General features: G+C 48.5%; 1 protein-coding gene and 1 long non-coding RNA gene across 2 annotated transcripts in view; one reads left to right on the forward strand and one right to left on the reverse strand.

Moving 5' to 3' along the window:
• Positions 1 to 14,874, forward strand: part of LOC149430587 (protein-arginine deiminase type-1-like) — a 45,300-nt gene extending 30,426 nt beyond the window's left edge. The window contains exons 9-16 of the mRNA XM_089666214.1: positions 3,273 to 3,378; positions 3,728 to 3,835; positions 5,608 to 5,759; positions 8,471 to 8,612; positions 10,131 to 10,224; positions 10,325 to 10,401; positions 10,864 to 10,995; positions 13,767 to 14,874. Of these exons, the coding sequence (XP_089522340.1) occupies positions 3,273 to 3,378; positions 3,728 to 3,835; positions 5,608 to 5,759; positions 8,471 to 8,612; positions 10,131 to 10,224; positions 10,325 to 10,401; positions 10,864 to 10,995; positions 13,767 to 14,000 (1,045 nt within the window). The 3' untranslated portion in view covers positions 14,001 to 14,874. The remainder of the gene's footprint in view (positions 1 to 3,272; positions 3,379 to 3,727; positions 3,836 to 5,607; positions 5,760 to 8,470; positions 8,613 to 10,130; positions 10,225 to 10,324; positions 10,402 to 10,863; positions 10,996 to 13,766) is intronic.
• Positions 14,875 to 17,860: 2,986 nt separating this feature from the next.
• On the reverse strand, positions 17,861 to 20,621 carry LOC149430588 (uncharacterized). Its single transcript, XR_016309491.1, has 2 exons — positions 20,495 to 20,621; positions 17,861 to 20,405 (listed from the first exon to the last, which is right to left on the reverse strand). It is a non-coding gene; the product is annotated as an uncharacterized LOC149430588 (long non-coding RNA).
• Positions 20,622 to 21,417: the final 796 nt, after the last annotated feature.

The raw sequence follows: 21,417 nt of genomic DNA on the forward strand, positions 1-21,417 counted from the left end.
TTAATCTAGTCTTCCCCATTAACTAAAAAATGTTGCCAAAATTTTGGGTGAAGTAACAGTGGTCAATTTATCTCACTGGCCAAAATACTTACTTAAATTGGTGGGCATGTGATACATTGGGTCTTGAGTCTTCTATCTTCCCTGAAGAGTAGGGGGGCATTTTTTGAGTGTCCACATTACTTTTTGGGTGACATAGACACTTCCCATTGGCTATTCAGCCGTGGGGTCCTCTAAGAATCCAAAATACTGCAACTTTGGGATGATATCGGCAAGAGGCGACCGCTCTACTGCAATGCTGGCTCCACCAGTTGTCAATCCCATAAGTAGTGCTGGTGAAGGACACAGAGGGCAGAGTTAGGGAAGTATAAAACAACTTGAGGCATTTTGGCAATGGGCGAGAGGGGGCGGGTGACATAGACACTTCCCATTGGCTATTCAGCCGTGGGGTCCTCTAAGAATCCAAAATACTGCAACGGTGGGATGATATCAGTAAGAGGTAACCGATCGAATGCAGCACTGGATTCGCCAGTTGTCACTCCCGGAAATGGCACCAGTGAGAGACAAAGAGGGTGGAGTTTGGGGAATATAAAACAACTTCAGAAAAAATTTTGGCAAAGAGTGAGAGGAGGTGGGAAAAAACATAGGAAGGGGAAAACATTGCCCAGAGGATTGACATTAATTTCACTTCCCCATTAACTAAAAATGTTACCTAAATTTTGGGTGAAGTAAAATTGGTCAGTTTAGCACACTGCCCAAAATACTCACTTAAATTGGTGGGCACGTGATACATTGGGTCTTGAGTCTTCTATCTTCCCTGAAGAGTAGGGGGGCATTCTTTGAGTGTCCACATTACATCTTGGGTGACATAGACACTTCCCATTGGCTATTTGGCGGTGGGGTCCTCTAAGAATCCAAAATACTGCAAAGGTGGGATGATATCAGTAAGAGGTGACCGATCGAATGCAGCACTGGATTCACCAGTTGTCACTCCCGGAAATGGCACCAGTGAGAGACAAAGAGGGTGGAGTTTGGGGAGTATAAAACAACTTCAGAAAACATTTTTGGCAAAGAGTGGGAGGAGGTGGGAAAAAAAAGATTTTACCTAAATTTTTGGTGAAGTAAAAGTGGTCAATTTAGCACACTGCCCAAAATACTCACTTAAATTCGTGGTCATGTGATACGTTGGACCTTGACTCTTCTGGAGGCATTCTTGCCATGCGTGAGATGGGGTGGAAAGAAGAGATAGGAAGGAGGTAAGCATAGCCCAAATATTGACATTAATTTTGCCTTCCCCATTAACTAAACATTTTACCAAAATTGTTTGTGAAGTAAAAGTTGTCAATTTCTCTCTTTCCCACTGAGGCCATCTCATGCATGTTGAGCTTCCACGCAGCAGCCCAGCAGCAGGTTTTCTCTGGAAGCTGTCTTACAATGCTGTGCATATGTTTTGCCAGCTGTCAGGCAGAAAAGAGAGACAGGTGGACCGATGAAATGGTGATTTAAAACAAGTAGTTTTCAGACACACCCAGCAGCATTCAGTGAACCTGAGACACTTTTTAATGACTTGAGGTAAGGAATCCAGAAAGAGTAGGCCTGTTAGAACATGATAGACCAGCTTCTTAGAGAAACATCCTGAGCATTCGTTCTCCATCAATGATGGAATAGAGACGTGACTGACGATGAGGTCTGAAGGCTGGTGCCAAGGGAAGATAGGACTGTTGACTTCAGCTCCTAAAAGAGTTGTCCACCCATAAGAGATATTTCAGGTTTTCATAGATGTCTAAGAGCTGAACTATTTCTTACATCTCTGAATGTGGGATCTTTAATATTGACTTTCCGGTGTTCGTTCTTTTAGCTATAAAACCCAACTTTTTAAAAAACAATTTGGGATAGAGTGGGGACAGGGTTACACCACTTTTGAAATGGAACTGCAGCCATTTTTGATTCATTTAGCATAAAGTTGAAAATAATTGCTGTATGTATTGCTGCTTGTGTTCTAACTGGGGAGATTCACCCAAGTTGTGAGCTTTGCTTCCGGTTTCCACTGTCTGCACTGCACCTTTCCTATGTTCCTTTGGAACAGTGGTTCTCAACCTTCCTAATGCCGCGACCCTTTAATACAGTTCCTCATGTTATGGTGACCCCCCAACCATAAAATCCTTTACCCAGTGTTACGATCCGCCAGGTGGTGCCTCAGGCTGCCCACTTGACAGACCTACCCAGAGCGTGGAGTCTAAGCCCCGGTCTGTGCTTTCACCAGGGCCCCTGATGGTGGGGATGGACTTGTAACAGACCAGGGCCAGGTCACGACCTCCGAGCAGGCCTACCAGTGGCAGAGGGAGCCTCCGGGGATGTATGCAGGTACCGGGAGAGCCAGATGTGAGGAGGCCGGCGGACCTAGCAGGATGGTCACGAGCCGTGGTTCCGTGGGGTAGCGAGGTACTGAATCGGCAGGCGAAGAGTAGTCGGGTCACACGCAGGGTCAGCAGGATAAGTCAGTCCGCAGGATGGTCAAACAAGCCGGGGGTCAGGAAAGGAGAAGGCAGAGTAGTCAGGGCTATCCGGGTCAAATCACAGGAGAAGGCAGCGTAGTCAGGGCAATCAGGGTCACTAATCAGGTACAGAAACTTCAGGATCACAGATAGACCTTGCGGCAATTTATGACAGTGCAGGGCATCTTTAAATAGTGCGCCCTGCACTGTCATTGGCCGGCCAGGACGCGCCCCCGGGCTGTCATTGGTCGCCCGAGGCACACCCGCGGCTCCCACTGCGCATGCGCGGCGTCCTGTCAGCCGCGGCCCGCCGGGACCTAGTGCCTGTGTCCCGGCGTGAGCTGTTGCCAGTGCGCGTGCGCCGGGAGAGGTGCCGCGATTCCTGACACCCAGTAATTATAATTCATGTGTCGTTTTACCTTCAGTACAGCTGCTTTCAACACAGTAGCTGCTTTCAACACAGTAGCTGCTTTCTACACAGTAGCTGCTCTGTACACATCAGAAATATGTGTTTTTGATGGTCTTAGGCGACCCCTGTGAGAGGGTCGTTTGACCCCCAAAGGGGTCACGACCCACAGGTTGAGAACCACTGCTTTGGAAGATCCATTGGAAGACAGTCATCATTAACAAGACCTGATTGCTGAGGTAACCAGTTCTTTCTGAGAAGACATTATGTTGCCATTTAGTTTAGGGCCCCTATTGCATGGTCTCCTAGGACTGACTCTGGTTGAACCTTTGCTCAGAAGGATGTTCTGTAACAGGTCTTGGTTTTATCTTCAGCGTGAACAACAACGGGGAATTCATTAAACTGCTGAAGGAATTTGTCAGAAAGTCCCGGTCAACGCTCATTGTCTGCGATGAGAACAGTGGGGACCGTTGGATGCAGGTGAGATCAGCATGGATCATACCAAATGGGGCTTGACAAGGGGGTGAGGTGGAGAGGACTGGGATCAGCTGAGCAAAGAACCTGTTTACTGTCTCACCATTTTATTTCTTCTGGGAATGGGGCAGTCCATGGATTTTTTTAAACTCTGGAACGTGTCAACGTGCAGTGATGTCAAGTTCTTTTTTTTCCCTTTAATTTTTTTGGCTTCCCCTTTTCTTTTTTTTTTTCTTGCATCCCATCACAGATTTGATTTGGGGGGATCAGTAAGACAGTACATGAAGTTCTTGCTCAGGCGGTTCGGGATAAACCTTGATCTAAATCTTTTTGAATCTCTGCTCTTTCCTCGTAGGATGAAATGGAGTTCGGCTACACTGAGGCCCCCCACAAACGCTTTCCGGTCGTGTTTGACTCACCAAGAGACCGGGGACTCAAAGATTTCCCTCAAAAGAACGTGCTGGTCTGTCTGCCCTTATTTTTAACATTATTTGTGGTTGGCGGATTTTTATGACAATTATTTCTTCTAACGAGGACCGGTCTTAGGTCATGGATCCAGTCAGGTCAAGACCCAATGGCCATGGTCTGCTGACTCTAAGGACCTTAGTGTTATTTGTATAGCAATGGTATAGGCCACAACACTTAACACAGTACACCATTTAATTTATCGGTGTGTTTTTGTATCATGGCAGGAGGAATTAAACCCCTTATTTTTGGGATTTGTTATTTTATATTGAAAAATGCTTTTTGGGGACCAGAAGATATGAATGCATCACATATTTGGAAAAGTTATGCCAATGCCTGGGGTCACATGGAGAATGCCAATGAGTGAATACACCTGCATTGTGCACAGTGGAAGGGGAAGCCCTGCAGCCATGGGGAAGATGTACAAACCACTTGGGAGTTGAGTACTGAACCCCCATGCTGTAAGGCCAATGTTCTAACCACTGAGCCATCTATAGCTGGCTCCAAGTCTGCAGCTCTCCAGACTTTTAGGATATTCATAAAGGCAACATGTTCAGCAAGCAGCACAGGCTCCTTTCGGGCTATAAGATAGGCAGACTTTAGAGCAGACATTCCCAGCCAGGGGTTGGGAATTCTAGGGGTTCCTTGAGATGTGGCTGACTGAACTCCCATTTATTGGTACCTGCATTGATCACTTCCCAGTGACCCTCAATGTAAGGAACATTCTTCCCACTGATCACCAATGTAAGGAACATTCTACCCACTGATCACCAATGTAAGGGACATTCTTCCCACTGACCACCAATGTAAGGGACATTCTTCCCACTGACCACCAATGTAAGGGACATTCTTTCCACTGACCTCCAATGTAAGGGACATTCTTCCCACTGATCACCAATGTAAGGGACATTCTTCCCACTGATCACCAATGTAAGGAACATTCTACCCACTGACCCCCCAATGTAAGGGACATTCTTCCCACTGACCACCAATGTAAGGGACATTCTTCCCACTGACCACCAATGTAAGGGACATTCTTTCCACTGACCTCCAATGTAAGGGACATTCTTCCCACTGACCACCAATGTAAGGGACATTCTTCCCACTGACCACCAATGTAAGGGACATTCTTTCCACTGACCACCAATGTAAGGGACATTCTTTCCACTGATCACCAATGTAAGGGACATTCTTTCCACTGACCCCCAATGTAAGGGACATTCTTCCCACTGACCACCAATGTAAGGGACATTCTTCCCACTGATCACCAATGTAAGGAACATTCTTCTCACTGACCACCAATGTAAGGAACATTCTTCTCACTGACCATTAATTTAAGAGAAGCATTATTCTCAATGACCACTAATGTAAGGATAATTCTTCCCACTGACCCCCAATGCATGGAGCATTCTTCCCACTGACCCCCAATGTAAGGGATGTTTTTCTCACTGACCACCAATGAATTGGTTTTAGCAATGGTTCCCAGAGACCTGGACATTATTTCAAAGATTCCTACAGGGTAAAAAGGTTTAGAAAGGTTGGTTTAATATGAAGTTATTACTGTGCTAATTTTGGTGTGGGGGAAGGAATAGAACAGGTTGAAAGATCTGCATAGCAGAAAGTTGTAGTCAGGTCCTCTTTAATAGCGTAAGCTCATTCTGAGTGTTTCCCCAGACTGGGCATAGGTGGCAACTGCCCAATGAGGCAACCTGCAGCTTTTTAAGAGACCATATTGCCTATTAGTAATTACTATCCTTCTTCCTCCTTCAGGGACCAGATTTTGGTTATGTGACACGGAAAGCAGACCCTGATGAGGTCGGCACCCTGGATGCTTTCGGGAATTTGGAAGTCAGCCCTCCCGTGACAGTCAATGGGAAAATATACCCTTTGGGAAGGATCCTCTATGGTGGCAGCCTGAAAGAGTAAGTGCTCCTACCACCTCCTCTGTGTGAGGACACTTCCTTAAAGATCTATTCCATGCACACATATTAGGCGAAGGTTATATATGGAGTCCAACTTACACTCACTCCTGGGAAGTCCATAACCCAATATACTGCTAGAAAGATATGTCCTTTTGATCACCCCTTAGCCTGAGCCACAATCTCATGTCCTAAAATGTCATCTCCACAGAGGCTTCAGGGGAACTTCCATTAGCTAGGAAGTTCTAGGTAAAGGGTGGACAGCTATACATAGCTTGAACTCAAATCTGAGGTCCTCCAGTTTCTAGCACGGATGTGCTCTTTTCCCTGTAAAATTCTTAACTCATTTGGTAGGGTTAGACCCCATGGTGGCATAATTTTGGGGTCACGGGACTCCAGCTACCAATCTATAAATCCAAAATGAGCCTTAAAGGACCAGTCCACCCAACTTTTTTTTTCCAGCTTGGAAGGTTCAATGTGAGCACTACCCTCTAGGAAGGATCCTCTGTGGTGGCAGCCTGAATGAGTAAGTGCTCCTACCACCTCTTCTGTGTGTGGACACATTTTTATAGGACAATTCCATGCACATATTAGCACTTCCCCCTGGGAAGCCCATAACCCAATATACTGCTACAGAGATATGGTCTTCTGATCACTATAACCTGAGCCACCACCCATTTTGTGCCCTAAAGTGTCATCTCCACAGATGATTCATGGGAAGTTCCTCAAGCTGAGAAGGTTCAGGGTGAACACTACCCTCTAGGAAGGATCCTCTATGGTGGCAGCTTAAAAGTTCAAGTATTCCTACCCCCTTTTCTATGTGAGGACCATTCCATGCACACATATCAGGTGGAGGAGTTATATACTGCTAAAATGATATGGTCTTCAGATTGCCCCACTCATCTCCTGTCCTGAGGTGTCATCTCCACAGATGCTTCAAGGGAGCTTCCCATGTTCTGGGTTCAGGCTTAAACACAAATTTGATGCCCTGTCAAGGATGTGCCCTTCCCCCTATATGATTCTTAACTCATTAGGAGCAGTGACACTTCCATAGGGGGCAAGAAGCAAAGACAGGAGGCCATTGGGAGATCTGGCCTCCAGTGGATAATCTATCAATTGAAAATGAGCCCAAAAGGACCGGTCCACCTAAAATGGATGCTTTTGGTTGAACCCTAAACTCCCTGAAAGTTTCTTCTACCACTCTGGGTTCTATTGGTGGGATCTTTTCGCTGATAGTTGGGATCTGCTGGATGAGTATGCTTTGTTTAATGCCGAGATGATGGAGCCCTGTCTGTTGGCCCTGTTGGGCAATGTTGCATAATTACAGAGGTTTACTCTCCATAGGGGGCAAGCAGCAAAGACAGGAGGCCATTGGGAGATCTGGCCTCCAGTGGACAACCTATCAATCAAAAATGAACCCAAAAAGGTTCAGTCCACCTAAAATGGATGCTTTTGGTTGAACCCTAAACTCCCTGAAAGTTTCTTCTACCACTCTGGGTTCTATTGGTGGGATCTTTGCGCTGATAGTTGGGATCTGCTGGCTGAGTATGCTTTGTTTAATGCCGAGATGATGGAGCCCTGTCTGTTGGCCCTGTTGGGCAATGTTGCATAATTACAGAGGTTGACTCTCCATAGGGGGCAAGAAGCAAAGACAGGAGGTCATTGGGATATCTGGCCTCCAGTGGACAATCTATCAATCGAAAATGAGCCCAAAAAGGACCAGTCCACCTAAAATGGATGCTTTTGGTGTAACCCTAAACTCCCTGAGCGTTTCTTCTACCACTCTGGGCTTCTGTTGGTGGGATCTTTGCGCTGATAGTTGGGATCTGCTGGCTACGTATGCTTTGTTTAATGCCGAGATGATGGAGCCCCTTCTGTTGGCCCATGTTGCATAATTAGAGAGGTTGACTCTCCATAGGGGGCAAGAAGCAAAGACAGGAGGTCATTGGGAGATCTGGCCTCCGGTGGACAACCTATCAATCGAAAATGAGCCCAAAAAGGACCAGTCCACCTAAAATGGATGCTTTTGGTGGAACCCTAAACTCTCTGAACGTTTCTTCTACCACTCTGGGCTTCTGTTGGTGGGATCTTTGCGCTGATAGTTGGGATCTGCTGGCTACGTATGCTTTGTTTAATGCCGAGATGATGGAGCCCCTTCTGTTGGGCAATGTTGCATAATTACAGAGGTTGACTTACAGTGGCAATGCCCAGTACATGATCTCCTATGTTCTGATATACTGTATATATACTTTATTACATACATTAGTATATATGTACATTACTGTGTAATAATATGCCTTTTGCAGCAGTAAAAGGTTGTTGGGCTTCCCAGTGTTCATTTGCCGGACAGGTTATCGCTTGTAAAACATTATTATAAAAATAGCACAAGCTTAATGTCCGGGTGTGACCGCCTTTAATTCTCGCGTGCCGAAATAATCCGTAGGCGTGCAGTCATCAGTCCGTATGGCTTAGCATGGTTCTTAAGGTCAGGAACCCATAAACACTGGATACTCTAAAACCTGTGACTCAGCTCTTCGTATTATTCACAAGCCCAGAATGATGCGTTTTGTCTGCTCGTCCACATCAACAGCACGGCGACTTTTTTTTTGTAAACTGCAGCGTACAGCAGCTTTGACCCTCCTTTGCGGAATAAAACCATCTTTTCCCATTGTTCCATTATCCTCACCTTATTCTCCACCTTTTTGTCTTCGCAGCCCCAAATTTCAGATGAACAAAACCATCACAGATTTCCTAAAGGCTCAGGAGGTGCAATCGCCGGTCCATCTGTACTCCTCCTGGCTGTTTGTGGGCCACGTCGATGAATTCATGAGCTTTGTGCCAGCTGCAGATAAAAGGGTAAGAACGCATCAGTCTCTGTACCAGAGGAGCTTACACTTTAATGCCCCCTCCCCCACAGTCACACACTATTATTATTATACATTTATATAGCTGACATATACCGCAGCGCTGTACAGAGAACACTGAGCCAGTCCCATCAGTCTCTGTACCAGAGGAGCTTACACTGTAATGTCCCCTCCCCCACAGTCACATCAGTCTGTGTACCAGAGGCGCTTACACTGTAATGTCCCCTCCCCCCACAGTCCCATCAGTCTCTGTACCAGAGGAGCTTACACTCTAATGTCCCCTCCCCCCAGTCTCTGTATTGGAGGAGCTTACACTCTAATGTCCCCTCCCCCCAGTCACATCAGTCTCTGTATTGGAGGAGCTTACACTCTAATGCCCCCTCCCCCACAGTCACATCAGTCTCTGTACCAGAGGAGCTTACACTCTAATGTCCCCTCCCCCGCAGTCACACACTATTATTATTATACATTTATATAGCTCTGACATATACCACAGTGCTGTACAGAGAACACTGAGCCAGTCCTATCAGTCTCTGTACCAGAGGAGCTTACACTCTAATGTCCCCTCCACCCAGTCACATCAGTCTCTGTACTAGAGGAGCTTACACTCCAATGTCCCCTCCCCCACAGTCCCATCAGTCTCGGTACCAGAGGAGCTTACACTCTAATGCCCCCTCCCCCACAGTCACATCAGTCTCCGTACCGGAGGAGCTTACACTCTAATGTCCCCTCCCCCACAGTCCCATCAGTCTCTGTACCAGAGGAGCTTACACTCTAATGTCCCCTCCCCCCACAGTCACATCAGTCTCCGTACCAGAGGAGCTTACACTCTAATGTCCCCTCCCCCCACAGTCACATCAGTCTCCGTACCAGAGGAGCTTACACTCTAATGTCCCCTCCCCCACAGTCCCATCAGTCTCCGTACCAGAGGAGCTTACACTGTAATGTCCCCTCCCCCACAGTCACATCAGTCTCTGTACCAGAGGAGCTTACACTCTAATGTCCCCTCCCCCCAGTCACATCAGTCTCTGTACCAGAGTTGCTTACACTCTAATGCCCCCCTCCCCCACAGTCACACACTTACTATACATTTATATAGCTCTGACATATGCCACAGTGCTGTACAGAGAATACTGAGCCAGTCCTATCAGTCTCTGTACCAGAGGAGCTTACACTCTAATGTCCCCTCCACCCAGTCACATCAGTCTCTGTACTAGAGGAGCTTACACTCTAATGTCCCCTCCCCCACAGTCCCATCAGTCTCTGTACCAGAGGAGCTTACACTCCAATGTCCCCTCCCCCACAGTCCCATCAGTCTCGGTACCAGAGGAGCTTACACTCTAATGCCCCCTCCAGAGATCACTGAGCCAGTCACTTCAGTCTCTGTACCAGAGGAGCTTAAATCCATCAGAGAATGGCTTGAGCCCTGTTGCCTCCTGCCATTGGATTAGGTCCATGGCCTTGGTAATTCTGTCTGGTGTATGAGCTCCATCTTTCTCCTCCTCTGTAGGGTTTCCGTCTCGTCCTGGCAAGTCCCAGAGTGTGCCTGGACCTGTTCAGAGAGAAGCAGAAAGAAGGCTTTGGAAGTGCCATCATGTTTGAAGGTGGGCTTACACCGTTGGGGTGCAGTGGTGGTGCTGCCCTCCCCCAAATGCTCTTTAATACGTCTCTAAGCAAACGGTCTGATTGGCTGTCTTGTTTCAGGAGTGGACAAAGACAAACTAACAATAGACGAAGTCCTGGAGGACGAGTCACTGGTGGAATCTTCCCAGTTTTGCCAGGTAAATATCGGCTGCTCCTCTGCTTCACATTCCTAAAGTGAGCCAAGCCATTTCCATACAAATCTGCGCCAATACACTCCTGACGTCACAATATACAGCAACAGCAGATTTTTTTCCAAAAAGCTCCACCTTTCATCACTAAAAAGCCATTGTTGGGCTCCGGTCCAGTGACTATGCCTAGGCTGAGAAGATGTCATCAGTCTGCTGCAGGCAGGAAGAAGCATTTCCTCAATCTCCTCTCCCACCAAGATCAGACTGTATATTTTAACTGTATAGCAAGGCTTCAGTATGGGCCAACATTTCCCAACACTACCAAGAACTGCACAGGCACCATGATTTACATGCCCTGTCCCTGGAACATGGATAGTATTTCTGGAGTTGGCCCTTACCCAAAATGAAATGGAAAGTGCAATGTGTGAGGTCTCCATCCAACCTTTTTTTTTTTGGTTTTTCCTTCTTTAGGAGTGTATAGATATAAACAGGGAGTTAATGAAGAAGAAGCTGGGGCTGATTGAAGCCGACATCATTGATATGCCAATACTCTACAAGTGCGACATTCCCAACAGGGATGCCGAGTCTTATTTCCCAGATATGGTGAGTGCCGGAACTCCATGCAGTAGTAGACCCCACAGATGATGTTTAGTCCAAATCCGTCAAAAATATCCATGCGCGAGTATGAAAAACCATATGGTGGCATCTCACGAAGGTAAATTTAGGTAATCGAGTCTTTTTGGGGGATTAAACTGGTCAATGGATAGCAGTAACAATGCTGACTAACAGGGCATCAATTACATGTTGAGAACCACTAGTCTATAATGCATGCAGGAGCCTTTGGCCAACATGCAGACCTTCCATCTAAAGCCCATGCAAGTACCAGGGCCAGTGGCTTGTTGAACATGGTTTGAACCAGAACGTCACCAGCCTCTCCTCCCAGCTCACCTGCTGCAGTCTTTAGGCAGATGGGGCATAAGGCCAGACCTGATGAAGGGCAAGGTCCCTGACCATGGCAGGTAATTGGCAAAATCCCTGACTTGCCTAAACCAGGAAAAGGTTACACCTAGATCTACCCAAGTGGTAAGAAACCTCTAGCTCAACCTTCCCAACTCAGGGAAAATTACTGTATCTACAACTCATGCTACATTAGTGTGATGGCCCGTGGGAATAATGCTCCTCACACTTGTGATCATTGGGAAGAGTTACCCCTTATAGATAGCTAAAAAGATCAATGGAGTCAATGGGAACTGCCTTTCTGCTGAGAGGCAGATATTGTTCATTGCTTAATAAACCCGTAGGAACCTTTGGAGCACGGGTGTCAAACTGGCGGCCCTCAAGCTGTTGCCAAGTGGTGGCACTGCGAGCCTTAACCCCTTCAGCCTGAGAAGTGACTTGACGCTGTTTCCGACAACGATGGACAGAATTTCAATGGGGAAGATGCATGGAACCTCAATGGAGCTTAACAAATAACCATTAAGAAACTTATCTTCAACCTCTAGAACACGGGTGTCAAACTGGCGGCCCTCCACCAAGTCCCATGAGGCATTGCAAGGTTGACAGTTACAAGCATGACTCCCAAAGGCAGGGGCATGATAGTTTCACAACAGCTGGAGAGCCGCCAGTTTGACACCCCTGCTCTGGAGGAACCCTGGTTGAGAAACCTTTGTGTAGATGATTCCATAAATACAACTATATCTTTGAATTTTATACCTGAAGGAACTTGCTCATTGCTTAACCCCTAGACACCGAGCACACGCAAATATGTGGCCTCTCAGCGCCTGGGCCTTGACGCCGAGCGGCCGCATATTTGCGTGCCATTAGAAAATATATATGCGCTGAGAGCTCGCACCCTGCAAGCTCCCAGCGCATATGTCAGCGACTCACGGAAAGGTCCCGATCTCCCCTTGCGACCGGGACCTTTTCCGATCCTGTGATTGCCGTGGCAGCGAATCACGGTGGTCACGTGACCTCTTAAAGAGTTGGGAGGCGCCGATGCAAAGGGGTTAAGGACCCCCTAGCAACCTCTGGAGGAACCCTAGAGTTCCATGGACTCAACCTTGGTGTAGATGATTCCATAAATACAATTATATCCTTGAAATTTATACAGGAAGGAACTTGCTCATTGCTTAAGGAACCCCTAGCAACCTCTGGAGGAACCCTAGAGTTCCATGGACTCAACCTTGGTTGAGAAACCCTGCTCTAGTTATGCAATATGCTGTGGTCATCAGAAATCCAAATAATGGTGTCATGGGAGGGTATTAGAAACTGCACATCAATGGTGCTGAGACCACCAACTGAAACCAACTAGAGGTACAAATATCTGTGTGAATGATGGATATTTGACTTTCTTGCCCTTTTCCATTACTTCTAAGTGCATGTATTTCAAAACATAGCTCAGAGCAGGGGCGAACTGACAACTCATGGGGCCCCTGTGTCCTCACCCACACTCAAACCACACCCAAAAAAGCCCATGAAAGGTACCAGGGGCATCTCATGGGGCCCCCTATTGACCCCAGGCCCTTGGGCAGTGCCCGAGTTCCCAAATGGTCAGTCCGCCCCTGGCTCAGAGCAACCAAAAATATCAGAACAAAAAAACGGAGAAGGTGATGTATGTGCCCCAGTGAGAGAGATTTCCCTCACTTCCTGTCTAGATGACAAAATGGGACAAGAAATATCCTCAAGGGGGACACAGATAGCATTTAAAGCCCAAAGGTAAAAAAATAAAAAGGGGCATATTATATGTATATGCTGAATCAAAAGCAAAGGAACAGGAAGGCAGGAGAGATTAGGCCAATGGTCAACAAGTTGAGCCTTGCATGCAGGACCTACAGGCGAAGTTAAAAAAAATGGGTGCACTATTTGAAATTCCAGGGGCTACTCCCTCCTTATAATGAGGAATCAAAAGGTCTAACATTGGTGATTGGGAAGTAAATATTCCAACAGGTCTTGAGTATCTGAGTCCCCTTTATCAGGGCTACAAGAGCAGCATAAGAACAGCGTAAGTGCACAATGTACTAAATGTCTTCATGTGGTTCTATAGGAACCCCGATGAACAGCAAGCAAATCCTCGAAACCCAATTTGTTTAAAGAACCCATCAACATTATACCTTCCGAAACCTCATTACAAGTAGGAAGGAGAGAAGCCCCTTGACTTTTGAGACGTGTTCCCCTTTATTTCACTTTTAAATAGCATTTTAAAACCAGTTCCTAAACCTTCAACTCTCTATCCAAAAGTTGGGTATTAAAGACAACCCAAAAGTGACTGAATTTGTCACCCTCTAAATTCCACACCCATTCAATCCAAGTCTACCCGCTTGGCCATGAAAACCTAGATCTTCAACCTAAACTGGTTTTTCTTTTTCCTTCTGAAGGTCAACATGCTGGTCCTGGGAAACCATCTTGGAATTCCTAAGCCATTCGGGCCAAAGATCAATGGGAAATGCTGCATAGAAGAGAAGGTCCAATCGCTGCTGGAACCGCTAGGGCTAACCTGCCACTTCCTGGACGACTATGCCTCCTACCACAAGTACTGTGGGGAGATCCATTGCGGCACCAACGTGGTTAGGAAACCGTTCAGCTTTAAGTGGTGGCACTGCGAGCCTTAACCCCTTCAGCCTGAGAAGTGACTTGACGCACTTTCCGCCAACGATGGACAGAATTGCAATGGGGAAGATGCATGGAACCTCAATGGAGCAGAACATATAACTTAAACTTATCTTCAACTCAACAACCTCTAGAACACGGGTGTCAAACTGGCGGCCCTCCACCAAGGCCCATGAGGCATTGCGAGATTGACAGTTACAAGCATGACTCCCAAAGGCAGAGGCATGATGGGACTCGTAGTTTTGCAACAGCTGGAGGGCCACCAATTTGACACCCATGATGATGTAAAGCAGGGGTGTCAAACTGGTGGCCCACCAGCTGCTGCCAAACTACAAGTCCCATGAGGCATTGCAAGATTGACAGTTACAAGCATGACTCCCAAAGGCAGAGGCATGATGGGACTCGTAGTTTTGCAACAGCTGGAGGGCCACCAGTTTGACACCCCTGCTCTAGAACATCACGTGGTCTCTAGACCAAGAACTGGATCTACAATGTGGGTGCTGAATTTAGTTTGGTGTCCATTTTTATGCTGGAAACAGGTTCAAGGGTCCCATGATGCTTGACAATGTGTTATTACAGAGCAATGGTTGCTGTAGAGCCATAAATCAAGGCTTGGCCTCCATGGATGATTTTCAACATCGCGGTTACTTTTGGCAAGTTGAGTCAAAAGACGAAGATTACAAAATTGTCAAATTACCGATCACACAATGACATCACAGAGTGTTCCATAATTGCCGAATCCCCAAAGCTCAATGACCTTGAAACATTATCGGTGTTATTTATAAGATTGGTGGGAGTTTCTTGTTGGACCAAATTTCGATTTTTGCATTTAGCACTGCTTTTGTATCTTATCAGTAAAGCTAATCAAAACCTTAATTGTTGCTGTCTGAGTTACCACTGGAGAAGTCTTCCCTTGGTTTGGTGACCACCGTCCTCGCAAATGGAAAGGCCAACCTAAATCCAGCCTCCCCTCCAGTCCCATAGGTGTACCGGCTCCTCCCCTCCAGTCCCATAGTTGTTCCGCCTACTCCCCTCCAGTCCCATAGGTGTACCGGCTCCTCCCCCTCCAGTCCTGCACAGGCGTACCGGCTCCTCCCCCTCCAGTCCTGCACAGGCGTACGGGCTCCTCCCCCTCCAGTCCTGCACAGGCGTACGGGCTCCTCCCCCTCCAGTCCTGCACAGGCGTACGGGCTCCTCCCCCTCCAGTCCTGCACAGGCGTAGGGGCTCCTCCCCTTCAGTCCTGCACAGGCGTAGGGGCTCCTCCCCTTCAGTCCTGCACAGGCGTAGGGGCTCCTCCCCTTCAGTCTTGCACAAGTGTAGCGGCCCCTCCCCTCCAATCTTGCACAGGTGTAGCGACTCCTCCCCTTCAGTCTTGCACAGGTGTAGCGGCCCCTCCCCTTCAGTCTTGCACAGGTGTACCGGCCCCTCCCCTTCAGTCTTGCACAGGTGTCCCAGCCCCTCCCCTTCAGTCTTGCACAGGTGTCCCAGCCCCTCCCCTTCAGTCTTTCACAGGTGTAGGGGCTCCTAAAATTCAGTTGCAGTAGAGGTGCCATGACACTGTAAGGGTTAAATGCTCATGTATGTCTAGAGGACATGGAACATACCGCAGTCTTCCTCCTAGATCAGTCCCAGCATCCTCTCCTTCCCTATGCTCTGGTGGCCACAGGTCCTCTGATGTCATCAAGTCCAATGCAGAGCCCATAGCCCTGCCCCGAGGGAGGTGCCCAGGGACAGTTCACTGCTGTGAGTAGAGGAGAGTGCCAGCTGTCAGGGGATCGCTGTTCGCAGTTAACAGGACCTAACTGAGCATGCTCAGCAGCTACTGACTTTAACCATCTGCCATCCACCCTATAGAAGAAGTACTGCACCAGGGCGGCACGGCTGTGCAAAATCACACCTATAAATGCGATTTGCATCTCCAGGTCGGCGGTACGTGCGTGCCGAGAGCACACAATATAACACACACAGCGCACTGTTAACCCTTTGATTGCCTCAGATGTTATCCCTTCCTGCCCAGTGGCATTAGTACAGTATCAGCGCTTTTTATTAGCACTGAACACTGTATTGGTGTCACTGGGGATGTCAGTGACACCAAGTCAGTCTGACCCCCCCCCCCCCCCCCATATATAAAACACACAGCACACTCTTAACCCTTTGATTGCTTCAGATGTTAATCCCTTCCTGCCCAGTGGCATTAGTAGTGTCAGTGCTTTTTATTAGCACTGATCACTGTATTGGTGGCACAGGGGATGTCATTGACACCAAGTCAGTCTGACCCCCCTCCCCCATGTATAAAACACACAGCACACTGTTAACCCTTTGATTGCCTCAGATGTTAACCCCTTCCTGCCCAGTGGCATTAGTAGTCCTTTTTATCAGTACTGGTGTCACTGGGGATGTCAGTGACTTCAAGTCAGTCTGACCCCCCCCCCCCCCATATAAAACACACAGCACACTGTTAACCCTTTGATTGCCTCAGATGTTAACCCCTTCGTGCCAGTGGCATTAGTAGTGTCAGTGCTTTTTATTAGCACTGATCACTGTATTGGTGGCACAGGGGATGTCATTGACACCAAGTCAGTCTGACCCCCCTCCCCCATGTATAAAACACACAGCACACTGTTAACCCTTTGATTGCCTCAGATGTTAACCCCTTCCTGCCCAGTGGCATTAGTAGTCCTTTTTATCAGTACTGGTGTCACTGGGGATGTCAGTGACTTCAAGTCAGTCTGACCCCCCCCCCCCCATATAAAACACACAGCACACTGTTAACCCCTTGATTGCCTCAGATGTTAACCCCTTCGTGCCCAGTGGCATTAGTACAGTATCAGCGCTTTTTATTAGCACTGAACACTGTATTGGTGTCACTAGGAATGTCAGTGACACCAATTCAGTCTGACCCCCCCTCGTGTCAGAATGGCAGCTGCAGTCCTGTTATAAGTCGCTGATGACCGCCATTATTAATATAAAAAAAATAATTCCAGTATATATACACACCGCCATTTGTAGACGCTATAAAACTTTCACATAAACCAATTTATATACAATTATTAGGATTTTTTTTTTTAGCAGAATACATTTTGTGCTAAATTTATTAAATTTTTTTTTTTTCATTCTGGATGTTTTTTTTTTCAAAACTGTCGGTTTTTTGGGTTATAGCCAAAAAAAAAAAAAAAAAAAAAAAACCGCAGAGGTGATCAAATACCACCGAAAGAAAGCTCCATTTATGAGGAAAAAAATTGAAAAATTTATGTACGGTGTTGCACGATTGCGCAATTGCCAGTTAAAGTAATACAGTTGCGTATCGCAAAAAAAAAAATGGTCATGTCAAGAGGGGGGAGGGGAGGGGGTTTGGGTGGGCAAATCCTCTGGAGGGCTTTTTAAAAAAATAAGACACTTACCTGTCCAAGTATTCAGGGTGGTCCTCACTCAGACCGGTTCTTCAACGGTCTTCCGGGCCCCGGAATGTATAGTAAGGGAAGTCGCCTGTGACTCCTTGTGGCTTAAAAGCCAGCTTCCCACTGCACATGCATGTGCCACGCTATGTAAATAGTCCCACGGGCTTCTGGGACCTGTGATGCGTCCCAGAAGGCTGTGGGCAAAAGGGGGGGCAAATGCTGCTTGGATCACCAAGTGGAAATGGGTAATGGTCAAAACCAAGTACCCGCTCCTCCCCAAAAAAAAAAATAAAACGTACCCAAAAGTGATAGAGAAAGAGGCAGAAAAGCAAAACTTCCCCTTTTGGGTGAAGTTCTGCTTTAAATCTACAAAATAAACAAAAAGTGATTCCAAATTTCATTCACTTTAATCTCATTCCATAAAACACATGGACACAGGAAAACAAGCAGAGGACTCCGAGAATTTACACAAAGACGTCTTTTTATTTAAACAACCAACTTGAGAAATATAAAACAAAAAAAAAAATAAAAACGAAAAAAAGAAAGAAACAGCGACCCGTGGACCCTGTAACCTCACATGACGAAGGATACCAAGAGCACCGTGGGAAGACGCAGATGAGATGGGCGGCAAAGCCACAGGAATGAGATGATGTCGTCCCGGCGGAGGCCACTTCTGGGACACAAATCTCTACAAGTTATTATGTAGACGGCGCTGGAAGTAAATCGCTTGCCGACGCGCTGCTACTGGAATGATTATGAGTGTGCGGAGGAGGGGGAGGGGGACTGCGGCTGGGTAACCAAAATCATCCAATTATTGCATTACTGTACAGTGTGGGACAATTAAAAGTTAGTCTCCAGGCAAATATGAACTCCTCACCCCCCCCAACACATACCCACCACCACGCTTCTACCTCCCTCTAACCCAGTGGTGGTCAACTTTGATATTGGATGCCCCATGTGCGGCCCTTCATCAAAAAAGGGCCGCACATATACCTCAGTGAATACTTAGGGGTGATGGCCCAGGTGCCCTCAGGTGACAGGGCACTGGAGATGCCCCAAGTGCCCGCAGGCGACAGGGCACGGGAGACGGCCAATGGCCTGCAGATACCCACCATGCTTCTACCTCCCTCTAACCCAGTGGTGGTCAACTTTGATATTGGATGCCCCAAGTGTGGCCCGTCATCAAAAAAGGGCTCCAAATATACCTCAGTGAATACTCAGGGGTGATGGCCCAGGTGGCCCGCCGGCGACAGAGCGCTTTAGATGGCCAGCGGCCCCCAGATACCCACTACGCTTCTACCTCCCTCTAACCCAGTGGTGGTCAACTTTGATATTGGATGCCCCAAGTGTGGCCCGTCATCAAAAAAGGGCCGCACATATACCTCAGTGAATACTCAGGGGTGATGGCCCAGGGCCCGCAGGCGACAGGGCATGAGAGACGGCCCAGAGCCCACAGATACCCACCACTACGCTTTTACCTCCCTCTAACCCAGTGGTGGTCAACTTTGATATTGGATGCCCCAAGTGTGGCCTCTGTCATCAAAAAAGGGCCACACATACCTCAGTGAATACTCAGGGGTGATGGCCCAGTGCCTGCCAGCGACAGGGCGTGGGAGACGCCCCAGGTGCCCGCAAGCGACAGGGCGTGGGAGACGCCCCAGGTGCCCGCAAGCGACAGGGCGTGGGAGACGCCCCAGGTGCCCGCAAGCGACAGGGCGTGGGAGACGCCCCAGGTGCCCGCAAGCGACAGGGCGTGGGAGACGCCCCAGGTGCCCGCAAGCGACAGGGCGTGGGAGACGCCCCAGGTGCCCAGATACCCACCACCACGTTTCTACCTCCCTCTAACCCAGTGGTGGTCAACTTTGATATTGGATGCCCCAAGTTTGGCCCCTGTCATTAAAAAAGGGCTGCAAATATACCTCAGTGAATACTCAGGGGTGACAGCCCAGAGCCCGCAGGCCACCGTGCACCAGAGGTGGCTCAGAGACCGCAGACAGGGCGCGGGAGACGGGCCAGAGACTAAGAGGAGGTGGTGGTGGTGGGGGCGGGGCGTGTTAATATTTGCCTGGAGATTGGCGCCAAAATTTCTCGAAAATCAGAGCGGCGGTCCCCAGCCGGAGCAGCCCCCCCCATTCCCGGCGGTCGCTCACGGTGCGAAGTGGTAGCCATACATGTTGAGGATACTTTAGGACGGGCAACATCGACTCTTTCTATAACCCAGAAACAAAAAAAAAAAATTTTTTTTTTTTCCTTTTTCTCATTTCTTTCTAACAAAAAAACCCCCTAAAATAAAACGTCGCTCGATAACGGCTATGTAACAAGGCTGGTAACACGTTTTAAGTGGAATGCGCGGCGCGGCTGACCGCAGACCACACACACGTTGGAAAAAAAGGCACCAGGAAGTGCAGCAAGAAGTCCGCTCGACGCTGCCAGGAACGCTCAATGGCACGGCACCGGATTCCCGGAAACTCAAGGCGGAGCCGTCCGATTTCTGGTTGTCATCGGTGTCGGGCAGTTTGCTGTAAAAGGGGATTTCCCCGTCTCTAGAGAAGCGGACGGGAGGGAGACGCGTGGGGTTCAGGTAAGCAGCATATGACGGAGGGAGGATCTGGTCGCCGCGCTTTTTTTTTTTCTTGGCCGGATGGGGATCCTTCTCATCTTCCGAGAGACGCGGCGTCAGAAAACATGTTCGACTGCGTGAATTGCAATTCGTTTTTCCTGGGATAGTGAAGGTGAAAGGGGGGAGGAGTTGGGAAGGAATGCATAATGATATCCAGTACCCTCGGGGGTGGATTCAGCTGCCTTTTCCCCCCGTCGGTGCGGCAGTCGGCCATTATTGCACCGCACGGGGTCACCAAGGGGGAAGGGGGGGGGGGGGGGTAGGGTCTAGAGGAAGAATGGTGTCACAGGGTGCGTGGGTTGTATTCTGGCAGCTTCTTCAGACGCTCCGTGTCCGGTTCGGTTTCGTCACGTGCGACCACCAGAGTGTGAGCGTAGCCCATCGCCACCTGGAAGACGGGATTCATACAGTCAGTGCACCAGCAGGGGGCAGCATCAGCATTAAAGAAAAAGTCGGTAAGTAGACGTCCTGACTTACCTGCTCGGAGTAAATGCCGTCCAGAGTTTTCACTTCCTGAGCCGTGGTGGAGGATTTGGCTTTGCTTTCTCCGTAGCCCTGGGGAGAGGTAACATTACTCAGTAACATGAAAGGGAACGGGGGGGGGGGGGGGAATAGTGTAACTGATACCCTGTGTGGTCCTCCCTGCAGCAGCTAAAATCTGGCTTCTCCAGGAGGAGGGAAGGGGGGGGGGGGGTAGGATAGTGAAACTGATCCCGTGTGGTCCTCCCTGCAGCAGCTAAAATCTGGCTTCCCCAGGAGGGGGTATAGTGGAACTGATCCCCTGGGTGTTTCTCCCTGCAGCAGCTAAAATCTGGCTTCTCCTTCGGGGGACTAGTGTAACTGGGAATGGGGGGCTAGAGGGGAATAGTGTAATTGATACCCTGTGTGGTCCTCCCTGCAGCAAAAATCTGGCTTCTCCAGGAGGAAGGGGGGGGGGGGGTAGGATAGAGAAACTGATCCAGTGTGGTCCTCCCTGCAGCAGCTAAAATCTGGCTTCCCCAGGAGAGGTTATAGTGGAATTGATCCCCTGGGTGTTTCTCCCTGCAGCAGCTAAAATCTGGCTTCTCCAGGAGGAAGGGGGGGGGGGGGTAGGATAGAGAAACTGATCCCGTGTGGTCCTCCCTGCAGCAGCTAAAATCTGGCTTCTCCTTCGGGGGTATAGTGGAACTGATCCCCTGGGTGTCTCTCCCTGCAGCAGCTAAAATCTGGCTTCTCCTTCGGGGGTATAGTGGAACTGATCCCCTGGGTGTCTCTCCATGCAGCAGCTAAAATCTGGCTTCCCCAGGAGGGGTTATAGTGGAATTGATCCCCTGGGTGTTTCTCCCTGCAGCAGCTAAAATCTGGCTTCTCCAGGAGGAAGGGGGGGGGAGGGTAGGATAGAGAAACTGATCCCGTGTGGT

Source organism: Staurois parvus, unplaced genomic scaffold, assembly GCF_062004578.1.
Source record: "Staurois parvus isolate SC_StPar_1 unplaced genomic scaffold, SC_StPar_1.0 ptg002623l, whole genome shotgun sequence".
Classification (NCBI taxonomy): Eukaryota; Metazoa; Chordata; class Amphibia; order Anura; family Ranidae; genus Staurois; species Staurois parvus.